This window comes from Arachis ipaensis, chromosome B7 (assembly GCF_059453495.1).
Source record: "Arachis ipaensis isolate K30076 ecotype BB chromosome B7, ASM5945349v1, whole genome shotgun sequence".
NCBI lineage: Eukaryota > Viridiplantae > Streptophyta > Magnoliopsida > Fabales > Fabaceae > Arachis > Arachis ipaensis.
This window is the reverse complement of record NC_142442.1, coordinates 74,635,399-74,647,865: the sequence shown is the minus strand read 5'-3', so window position 1 is coordinate 74,647,865 and position 12,467 is coordinate 74,635,399. Positions and strand designations below refer to the sequence as shown.

At 34.8% G+C, this 12,467-nt stretch overlaps 1 protein-coding gene across 2 annotated transcripts; it reads right to left on the bottom strand.

Moving 5' to 3' along the window:
- Positions 1-3,485: 3,485 nt before the first annotated feature.
- On the bottom strand, positions 3,486-7,400 carry LOC107609057 (zinc knuckle (CCHC-type) family protein). 2 transcript variants are annotated; one of them, XM_088493523.1, is made up of 4 exons: positions 7,166-7,400; positions 5,311-5,524; positions 4,858-4,950; positions 3,486-4,352 (listed from the first exon to the last, which is right to left on the bottom strand). In XM_088493523.1, exons 2-4 carry the CDS (start codon positions 5,433-5,435, stop codon positions 3,806-3,808), a joined length of 765 nt encoding a protein of 254 aa, XP_088349649.1. In that variant the 5' UTR covers positions 5,436-5,524; positions 7,166-7,400; the 3' UTR covers positions 3,486-3,805. The 2 variants fall into 2 exon arrangements, with proteins under 2 accessions (XP_088349649.1, XP_088349650.1); XM_088493524.1 differs by having other exon boundaries at positions 5,311-5,840; positions 7,166-7,379.
- Between the last annotated feature and the right edge of the window lie 5,067 nt (positions 7,401-12,467).

The following is a 12,467-nucleotide window of genomic DNA, read 5'->3' as shown; positions in this document are numbered from 1 at the left end:
CCATGGCTCCCGTGTTTGGTGAATTCTTGTCTTTGTTAGGTTGAGAAGTATCGTCTATTGTGACTAGGGGTGGCAAAGCGGGCCGGCCCGCCCCAATCCGCCCCGCCCCGTCTAGGCTTGCCCTATAAACGGGGCGGACCGGCCCACCCCGCCAACTAAAATGGGTTCAAAATGCTAGCCCGCACCGCTTTATGGCGGATTGGCGGGTTGGCGGGCTAGCCCGCTTCTTTTTTTAAAAAACAATAAAATTCATTAAAATTAACCAAAAAATAATAATTAAAAAATCAAATACAAATAAAAAATAGTCAAATTATAATATAATTTTTTTACTATTTTTTTTAATTTTTAACTTCAATAAAATTGTTCAAAATAATATTTGTTAATAGAATCATCTTTATTTTAAAAAATAAGTCAGGTAATTTGAGCATATATACAAAATTGTAAAATAAAATAAATAAAGTTAATAACTAAAAGAAGAATAAAAACAAAAAATGAAAAAAAAGTGTTTAAATATTCTATAATTATTAATTTTATAATAGTAATCACACTTTTATTTAATAAAAAAAATAAAAATAAAAATCTTCGGCCCGGCGGACCGGCCCGCCCTGTCCCGCCAAAACTCACCAATTTGGCAGTGCGGGTTTGGCGGACTTTTTTAATTTGGCGGGTTCCAAATCCTAACCCGACCCGCCTTTTTTAGCGGGTTTAACGGATCGGCCCGATGGGCTCGACCCGTTTTGCCACCCCTAATTGTGACCTCTGCATTCTTATGTGGCGTTCTGTTCTCTAAATCAGAATTGTGGTTGTTGTCAAGGTTGTCCACCATGATGATGGGATGACTTCCAGATTTCCCGGCAACAGCGCCAATGTTCCGAGGGTTACCTAAAATTGTAGGTCGATCTCGGACGAGATCTTCTATGCTGATCGGCACTGACGTGTCCGACTTTTAAGTGGTGGCCGGAGCTATCGCGTCCGATTTGTTGGACTGGTGGTGATGCTGATCCTTCGTTACAGGAGGGTGGTAGTACCTGCAAGGGACTCCATGCCTAAGTTAGCAAGAGTATTAAGCAGATTTTTAGTAGAATCAGAGTATGAGTTATACCTTGGTGCTCCAATGTATTTATAATGTTTGTAGAGTGATCTTTCTAGAGATAAGATAACTATCTTATCTTATCTTTGAGTGAAGTCATCTTATCTTTAAGGGAACCGCCCTTATCTCTCTAGGCTTGGGCTGCCTTTGGATTTGGGTCGTGTTCCTCTGTTTTGGCCATTATTTGAGCTTTCTTGGTGATTTGGCCGAGTTCTTTGAGAAGAGGTTGGATAATTCTGACCTGAAGAGGTCGGTCGACCTGTCGTTGAACAACCCGAGTCGAACAGCTCGACCCAGGGTATGAACAGTTACAAAAAAAACTAATTCTTTTTAGATTTAACGGTTAAGATTGTCAATTATACAAAATTATAACATGTCACATAATGTTATAAATTTATTTGTTGATTAATTGACATGTCATAAATTTATTTGTAACTAAATTAGTCTTTGAAAATACACACGTAAGTCATTTTCATTCCCAAAATTTCAAAAAATAATCAAATTAGTCCTATATAATTTTTTTTATTTTTATAATATTAAATTTTTAATCTTTCATAATCCTACTCATTTTAATCTTATTTTTTTAACACCTTAATAAATAAAATATTTTTCAAACAAAATAATAAAAATAATCAAATTGTTACAAAGTTATCTTTTCATTTGTATTTTTAAATTTTTTATTTTTAAATTCTAATTTTTTTAAGTAAAATTTTTTTATATAAATAATTTATCAAATATTATTAATTATATATTAAAAGGCTTGATCTTTTACTTTTCGCTAAATAAATATAGGATTAATCTCTACATACAAGTGTTTTACGCTTACAAGCATTACAAGCCTGAAGAGAATAAAACCCACTAAACGCACTGCTTATGTTACAGACTTTTAAATCAATTCAAATCAATTAAACGCGCAAATATATAACTTCCATCTTTCAAAAGATTTCGTTTCTTTTTTTGAATTTTTTGCTAAATTTGTTGGATCTCCTTCTTGCTTCGTGTTTTTTTCGATTTTCATGATTTCTGAAATCAAGCTTTGAAATTGTTTTGAAGATAATGGAACTTCAGAAATACACCCAAACGATTACAGAAATACACCCAAACGGTTACAGAAATACACCCAAACAGTTACAGAAAGGATTACAGAAATACACCCAAACGGTTACAGAAATACACCCAAAACATGGGGGAGACAGTATATTTCTTCTTTAAATCTTTTAATGTTTTGCTGATTAAGGATGAGGCACATAGCAGAGACAATCTAGAAAAAAAAACCTAGAAGAACAGTAAAACAGTACTTTGAATAATGTTTCTTCGTTTTTTCTGGTGATTTTTTATGGAGATTTGTATCTTTTCTTCTTGATTTCTTCTACTCTTCGCGACGAGTTGGAATGTTTTTGCAGAATCGTAGTTTGTTTCGATATCTTGACAGTTTGCGTTTTGATTGAGGAAGAAGAGGAAGAGTGCAGCATAACGAACATGCGTTGGACGTTCGATTTTGAAAGAGTGGTGCGCGTGTTTTTTCTTAGATTTGGACCAACTTGTATAGCTTGTAAGCCAAAAAGGTTTGTATGCGTAGCATGCCTCATAAATATAGTAGTTATTTTAAGTGTTTTAATCTTTTGGATCTCATTAAAAAAATATAATAGTTATTTAAAAAAAATTATATTAAAATATTAAGATTCAATGAGTGATCCTACAAATCAATTTTTCAATTATTGAATTATACCATATAAATTAAACAATAATAAAAATTATAATTTTAAAAATCTAAAAAATTTAATTTTAAAATAACTACTATATTATTTAACGAAATTTAAAATATTAAATTTTTAAATATATAATCAATAATAATTTAAAAAACTCATTCAAATAACAAAAATTCATTACAAAAAAACAATTTAAAAATGTAAAATTTTAAAATACAAATAATAAAATAATTTTGTAATAATTTAATTATTTTTATTATTTTATATAAAGAGAATTTTGTTTATTAAAATCTAAAAAATAATATTAAAATTAGTAGTATAAAAAAATATTTAAAAGTTAATATCATAAAAAAAATAAAGACAAATATATATGATGACTAATTTAATCAATTTTTAAAATTTTAAAAATAAAAATAACTTACATGTGTATTTTCAAAGACTATTTTAAATGTAAATAAATTTATGCATTATTCTCATCATCATGCCACATGACACTTAATATAGCACATCATCATTTAACTAACAGAAAGTCTAATTTAACTTGCGTTTTATCTTTTAAGGACTAATATGAATAAAAAAGTCATGAAGACCAATTTATAAAATGAATCATCTTTCAGAGATAAATTTAATTATAAACCCTATTTTTTTTCTTTAAAAAGAATTATACAAATACATGAACGGTAACATTTAGACAATAATGACATTCACACGAGGCTTTAATTTTAGTTAAAAACTAGTACATAATTGTTTTTTGGGTACAAAAACTAGTGCATCATTCAATCTCCAGCCAACAACCACAAAAACTTGTACCGGATTAACCGTAAACACCCTCATCATGGAACAGGATTCATACAATAAGAAATCTCTAGAAGGTACTGAATAATTATTCCTAAAGCAAGCAGTCACAATTCTGAAATGCCAATAATGGCATTATAACCGCATCTCTCCAACGGGGAAAACAGAGGAAAAAACACAAACATAAACCTTAAAGTGTCATCCATGACCATCAGTACCGCCTGGGATAACGATCCACAAATCGACCTGAAGGGCACTCATATGCCAGGTGACCACGACCTCCACAATTGTGACAAATCATCAGAGGTCCCATGCAGTCCCGACTCATGTGACCCAATTGCTGGCAATTCCGGCATACAACATCTCGGTAACCACCACCACCCCCACGCATACCGCCACTGGTGCCACGATCTCCAAGCATGTTAGCTTTTGGACACTGTCTAGCTACATGCCCAGAAACATTGCACAAGTTACAAATGGGATCATTTGGACAATCACGTGCCAGGTGTCCTGTCTTCCTACAGTTGTTGCATGCTTTCTCATTGGTGCATTCAGCTGCAATATGACCCTGTTTATAACAGTTGTTGCACAACCTCAAGTCCCCTGGTGGCATTGGAGGTGCTGTGCACTCCCTTGCGCGATGTCCAACTTTACCACAGGTATGACAGATGCCTTCATTTGGACAGTTGCTAGCCACGTGCCCAGGTTCTTTACAATTCCAGCACAACGATTTTGTGGTGCATTCAGAAGCAATGTGCCTGATCAAACATTCAAATGCATAATTAATCACAAGCCACTCTAGCCATACTACTTGTATGAATACCAAATAGTTGACATCAAAGACTAATGACAACATAAATAATCTTGTTCTTCCGAAATATAGATACTGAATATATTCAATTTAACAATGGAAGATCCGCTAAAAGAAGACAGATTGCCAATTCAGCTGCCACATCATGGCTCAGGTAAGATGCAAATAATAATTAAGAATTGGAAATTGTGTTGCCCTGGTGATAACCTATAACTATTAGTCTTGTTTCTTGAATAGGAGGAACTAACATTTGCAATCAGATTCAAGGAGGAAAACAGATTTTATTCACACAAAATAATGAGAAAAAATAACATTTAGAATTACTGAATCAAATTAAATGCAAATGATATGAATGTTGGATATCATGATTAGAGTGGTACACATATAAGGTGGTGATTGGAATCTAATGATTACATGCTCGACCATTAAGAAGCCAAGAATAAGTTCCATACCCAGGGAGTCCACAATTGTGGCAAATTGCAACATTTGGGCATTCCCTAGCATAATGACCAGGTCTCTTGCAGTTCTTACACAAATTGTCTCGGCTGAAAAAGAAAGCAAAAACAGAGAAAAAGCACTGTTATCATTTGTGAGGAGACCCATGCCAAGACACTATTAAAGCCTAAGTGCAAGGAGTATGCCTCTTAGAAATTTATGAAGAAAAAACCAAACCAAACCACTTTATATGTTCCAAAGGCAAAGCCAAAAATAACAGTAAATAATTGGGCCAAGCTTAAGGTTTTATAAATGTTATAATTATGATCCAAAGCTTCCCATAGCAAAGCATAAATTCAATCTTCTTCAGCAGTTTAGCTTCCCCAACAAGCACATTAAGCATTAAGCATAGAAAACGAATGGTAATTAAATTATTACGAAAATAAAAAAAAAAAAAAGAAAAAGAAAACCTGAAACCCCGACGTGAATCTCTCCTGTAAGGTGCATCACGATATGAAAATCGATCAGAGCGGATCTTACGATCCATTGGGCTCCTGCTCCTGCTTCTGCTTCGGCTCCTGCTGTCAGAACTCATTTTCAATTTTTTTTGTCTTTACTAACCTCTACCACAACTGATCAGCAAAACCACCACCACAACCAACACCACCAGCCGCAGCCTCCTTCCTGTCCACATCACAGCCACACATATCCATGATCATCCACAAGCCAAGCCAAACCAAAACCCCTTGCCTCCCCTTTCATAATATAAAACCCGCAAATTCCAACAGTATACAACATGAAATGTCAACATGCATTCCATCTCACATCAATCAAATATCACTTTACTCATCACCAAAAACTTGATAACAAGTCCCTGGACGACATTCTTCATATATTTAATACTTCTCAGAAACAGTAACATTCTCACATAAGATCAACATAAGCTTCAGGGGGAAAATTCAAAAGGATATCACTCCACCCTTTCAGCAATTTAGCTAACCTGGTAGAGATGAATGAATATGAAAAAGATCATACTGGAGTAATGAGAGTATTTGGTGAAATTTTGCCCTAGTATGATAACATAGAAGTAGCTTTTGAAGAAGATAAAAACATACAATATCCTACCCAAAAAAAAACACCTAGCGTTTGATTCATCAATCATCTAACCAGGTTTAGCATCAAGGGAAGAACCCCAACAAGCTCCCCTTCTTCCAAGCATCTTCATCAACACACATACAAAGCCCCTTCAATGCTCTTCACCACACCCTTCACTTCTCTTTTCTTTTCTTCTGCAAGTCTTATCTTCTCAGGTACTCTCTTATCCCATTATCAATTTTCATTATTCTCCTGCTCTCTAACAATTAAAATTTGGTACATATTGCCATGTTTTGCTAACATGTATTATTGGCACTTACATCCTACCCAAATCCGAAACACAGAGCCTTTCACCATCACCTTCTACACTTTCAATGTTTTATGGTACATTATCAATTGTTTAGATTCACCTTATTTATGCATAGTTGTGCTAGGGAAATTCATTTCATACTTCTATTACTTTAACTTCCTAGATCGAGATTATTTAGCCATTCTTCAATATATGAAGAAATCAGTTAACAGTTAACAGTTGACAGTGGCATGTCAGGTCCAGATAAAACAGCTGGCATGCCAACACAAGCTAAAGAAGCATCACATCATCTGACTCAGGACCATATTGATGCTTCTGGGCCTAATGATCCATCTCTAATAGCACTATCTATCTCCCATTTTTCTCTCTTGAACAGACATAGCATTGTGAAATTATGCATGTCAGTTCTAACAAAGGAAATATATATGAAAGAGTTTGGGATGAACAAATGTACACACCAAAGACTAGTAAATGTCAAATTACACCTCAAAGATTGTTTTCAACGGATAAATGTGTCATGCCATTAGTAAGGGTTTGATATTTACGAATCTTTAGCGTGTATCTTTGTCCAAAAAAAACAATTCAAGTGTACTTTAACGCGTATTTTTGTCCATCCCAAACTCTTTTATGTGTACTTTGTCTATTTGCTCAAGACAAAAAAGAAGCAAAACACAATCAGTACATTGGGCACATCTAAGAACATGTTGATTGTTGCATAGTAGTCAATTCTACAACGGAAATTAAAGCAAACCACCAACCAAATCCACATAGCCACATAAAACAGATGCGAATAAACATTTTAATAGAGGGTTTAACAAGATCGGAAGGGGGAAGTCGCAAACGCGTAAAAGGATTTTGCAAATCCGAATTTCTTTCAACGAATTTCTTGCAACCAGGCATGCGAAAAAGAAGAATCGAACCTTCGGATTCGAGTATGGAGAATGGCGAGATACTGAATCTATCTCAGAAGAGCTCAGCACACGGAGGGTGGTAGCTTGATCTTCTGATGCGACAAGCGAGTGGGGGAGATGAATGGTGTCGTCGAAGAGTTTAGCTACTACAGCGGCACAGAATTAGGAATTTCTTAAGTTAGGGTATCTTCAGATATCAGATATATCAGATAAAAGGTCTTTCTGTTTTTTGGACTTCAGGTTTATTAGAAAAAGTTGAAAGGTTTCAATTTGTTTTGGGTCTATCTTGTGGGCCAATATCCATGTACTTTTTATAGGCTTTATTTGATTGGGCTACCCTAATCAAAGTGGCCTGGGTGTGTCGTCAATCATTTCTTTTTTTGTAAATTAGTTATTGCATCTCTTTTTCTCCTTATCTCTTTGTCAAGGAGAAATGTACCTCCCATCATAGTAGATACTGACTTTATCATAGTCATCTATGCTCACTCTGTCTGCAGCATTTTTATAAAATAAAGTCGTTACACGGTGGTAATCTTTTGTTCTCGTATTTGAACAAATACTTAATAGATCTTGACTGATTGCACTATTTAACATTAATATGAGCATTATATCTCGTGAGTAAATATCTATTGCGTGGTATCATGTAATATTTTACTATAAAATTTTATGCTTAAATCATAAAATAGAAGTAGTATGGTATTACGATATCTATAACGAGGAGTCTTGAAAGAAAAATTTAAACAAAAGGTTGCAAAATGAAAAGCACAACGCTCACGTAAATAGAAACCGAAAATGAAAAAAAGGATAAAGAGTATAAATATAGAGAGTAGAATATCAAAAGTACAAAATATCAAACTCTAGACTCGATCTACGAAGCCAAGGCCGGTCGGAGAATATACATATATACATACATATCCCAATACTACCCAAAATACATAAAATAAGCACATGGTTCTCCATAAAAGTCTCTAAAGAGAATTAAATATAAGACGCTCACCGAGGTGCATCTCGACCTACATCTGAAAAATGACAACATATGTATGGAATGAGAATCGGAGGTTCTCAGCATGGTAACGGTGTCCACATTAATAATATATAAGGTCCCAGAAAAAGCCAGAGGTAATCTTAGAACTCCGACACTCAGATTAAAACTTAGAGTTAATTCACTATTTCGCGTACGTGACCCTTGTCTACGTATGCAAGTTCCCCTAGACAGTGGCGAATTCCCGCATACGCAGCCATATGTCTGCGTATGTGGGCCCTATATTTTCTTAAAAAGCTCTTATAAATCTGCAGAAATATTTTTGCACACCAAACTTCCGACGCGCATAATTTTTTTTGTTAAAAACTATTTTTAGTCCGTTTTTTGAACGACGTAAACTTCACGAATTTAATTTTCATATGAAACAAGTTTGGTAAAGTTTGAGGGTCCGAAATCCGAGTTATAGCCCACCAAATTTTGGTCAAAAATCAGTCTTTTGCCAAAAATTCTAAACCTCTATTTTTACCATTTTCTCAACTCAATACTAATATTCCAAGCTTCAAAGAGCACCCAAAACAAACTAAACCATATCTCAATTCTTCTTATTCACTCCATAATATACCAATATACAATTTCATCATGTTCAACCCAGTAGTCCATATTCAAGACAACTTTATACATAAACAGCAATATATCAACATCAATCATTAAAATCATCATTTCATCAACATCAGCCACATTCATATCAATGACTATCAATCCAACCATACCACATCAATTCAACACAATTTGCATCAACTAAAACCACTAAGTATACCCCAAACACATAATTCAACTTATCCTAGGTCGTACAACTTAAGTTTTCACGTTACATTATATATTATCTACAAGAAACCAAAACCATACCTTAGCCAATTCCTCTCTAAAGCCCAAGACACTTCAGTTTTACCGTTCCACGAGCTTCAAGCTCCGAGTTCCTCACCAAAATAGAATCTCAGCTTCCAAGGCTCAAATCCATCATCCACCATTCACCAATCTGATCTCAATACATACAATTTAATCTAATCCAAATAATATCACTCAAAATCAACATAGGGTTTCGCTAATTAATGATTCATAAAAGGTTTTAGAGATTCTTACATTACCAATAAAAGTTTGAGACAAGATCCAACAAGTACTCAAAGCTAATTTGATCCTAAACACCAAAATCATATAATCTCTCAAAATCAAAACCTCAAATTTTTTAAATTAGGGATAGAGTGGCTGATCAAGAAATAGTGAGGTACTTACCAAATTATTTAGTGGAATTTGTAGAGCTCGACACGGTGGTTGCGTGGCTGCAAACGGTGCGGCAATCTGAGCTCCAGATTGAAAGTTATGTGAGGTTGAATTTGGATCCAAGGGTTTGGAATGTTCCTTCTCTCCCCAAGTATTTTAGCGTGTCTCATCAAATAGAAGGGGAAGGAAGAGATAAGCTCTTTCATTAACATGTTATTGGCCTGGGCCTTGGGCCCAATATGGGCCTGGTTCAACTGATTTGGTTCGTTTGACCCAATTTTGAGCCAAAACCTTTAAAATTAGTATTAAAATTTATATTTTAATTATTTCTACCCTTCTAACTTATCAAATTTAATTTTCTAATTTTATTTAATAATAGTTAATTTATTGGCTAATTATTCACTAATTTTGCAAGTTTTACATGCTACCCCCAATAAAAATTTTCACCCTCGAAAATATTGTCCACACACGAGTACATGAGAGAAATTTTCCTTTCTAACTCAATGTACAAACCCTTAACCTTTTGCCAATCTTCGCAACGGTTTATCTTCTACAACTTCTCTTTCTCACCCTAATAGTCCTAATATCTTTGCAATCTCTGCGCTTTCGCTGTGTCACTCTAATCACTGCCTATTAAGAATTTTCCTATTCATTCCTGTTTAATCCTTTTGTCCTTAACTTTAGCACATCACTACCCCCAAGTGAAAAATAATAAATGTTCTTAATTTGGATCTTTGATTAGCTTAGGCTACTGAGAGTGTGTATCATTCAAGTGTGCAGAAGTTTGAAAAACATTAGTAAAGATAAAAGTGTATTTTTGTTTTTTTGTTGAAGATACATACTCATGTATTAAATGTTTAAACCATATGCTTTAATACTCTTGTATATATTTTATTTTAAAAATAAAAAAAATAAAAAAAAGGAAAAGAAAAAGAAAAAGAGAAAAAGAAAGTAATAAAAAGGGGACAAATGTTACCCTAAAGTAAGGTAGTAAGAATAATGCATATGGGATGTGAATTGAGTGTGAAAAAGTGAAGAATGGGTATTTAGGTTTGTATTTGAATTTATAGGTTGTTATATGTGTTAGGTGAGAGTTTAAGTTAATAAAAGAATAATGCATATGCATCCTTACCTTTACCCTAACCCCATTACAACCTTGAAAATATTCTCATGATATTTGTATGCATGCATTGAATAATTATTGATTGTTAGATGAAAAATAAATCTTGGAAAGCAAGATTAGAAGAGAAATTGAGTGAATCAACCCTAAACGCTTGAGCGACCAGAGCGTATACACATCCGGTGAGGGGTTCAATTGCTCGATTCTATGTTTTCATCTATGATTATTCTTTATCTTGCAAGTTGTAAATTCTTTTCAATAACTCAATTCAATTGTTGGATTTAACTTAGTTGTGCTTGTTTTACCCTTTATGTTTATATATGTATTCTTGGAAATTGATTTATTTTGACCAAGTAGTTGCATGCATTTAGGGATTACATATAGGTAGTTTACTTTGAATAAATGTTAATTGTAACACCCTAATTAGCCTAAGCCTTTCCTCACGACGTAAAGCAAATGTTAATCAGAGATTACAACAGTTCTAAGCTCCTACATAATATATATAGAAGGAATAGTATAATCTAGAAGCTCGATGAAAGATATAGCTCAAAAACCGGATTTCAAAAGCGCAAAACGTACTAACGAAGCTACTGGCTTAAGGCAAAAGAAACAGATGAGATACAACAAAAGATGAGTATATAATATCATAGGAAACTAGCCACGGCTCGCGGAGTTTAAGTTGGCTAGCCATAAACAAGTATACAGATCCATATAGAAATCTGACAGTTTAAAAACAGCTTATACAAGTTTTTCTCTCATAATACAAGCCTCTAGGCAAAGACAAAATACAGAAGGAGAGATGTATAAACAAGATAAACCAAAAAGACTCCAAAAAAAATCCAAGATCCTCCGCTTCTGTCACCATCCAAAGCAACTCACCGAGGTGGGTTGCGACCTGTATCTGAAAAACACAACAGAAATATGGTATGAGAATCGGAGGTTCTCAGTATGGTAACAGTGCCCAGTGATGTAGGATATAAGACCCCGGGACGCCAAAGACAATCTTAAGCTCCATATCCATCACAAGATTCAAACTTAAGCATTCTAAAACAAATAAGCATAATTATAACATCATTAACTTAAATAAACCAAGTAATCTATCTTAGGGGATTTCTATTCTAAGCAAACACCGTTGTCCCCCAGCCTTCTCCAACCGATCCTCCATGCGATCCCATCGCCACCGCCTTCCGAACCTCCTCAATCCCAGTAGAAAACACAGGTAATATACAATGCAAGTAAAACACAAGTAGAAGCATATAAGGCAATAATTCAAATAGCAATTAGGCATGTTATACAAATAGGCAAACCATTTCAAATAGTCAAAGCATGTAAACAGATAGGAAATGCATATGATGAATGCCTGTCCTACTGGCTGTGATATCACATTGTTGGTTCAACTGCCAACCCTACACATCTCCATGGAGATGTTGCCCTTCGGATTCATGATGTGGGAACCCCCGAGATATAGTGCTCGAAACACTATCCAGGGTTTTGCGCCTGTACGCTCTGATGATCCGAAGGGATGTGAATGGGATCTATTGCCACCGGCCTCACATCTAAGCGCAAGCGGGATGAACCACCGCCCTTACGCCACCGCCGCTACCTCGACAGGCGGGATCTAACCTCGGCCCTTGCCGGGCGCCTAGCGTCTCATAATCTCAATGAAAAGTAGTGCAGTGGTTTCCAAAAACCTTTTAAATACACGATGGATCCATCACTTCATTCAGAGCCCTCGACTCTTTTCAACCACTGTTCATTCGCATTTCAGTTCCAAACTCAACAGTTCCTTAATCCTCATCTCATTCATCAACCATTCACCACCTTCAGTACGCCAGAAACCTAGGCCTCCGTTTTCTAATTTATCATAAAATTATCTACTAGAACCCTTAGGTTATAACCCATGTTCTAATACTCAAAACTAGGCCTAAAAG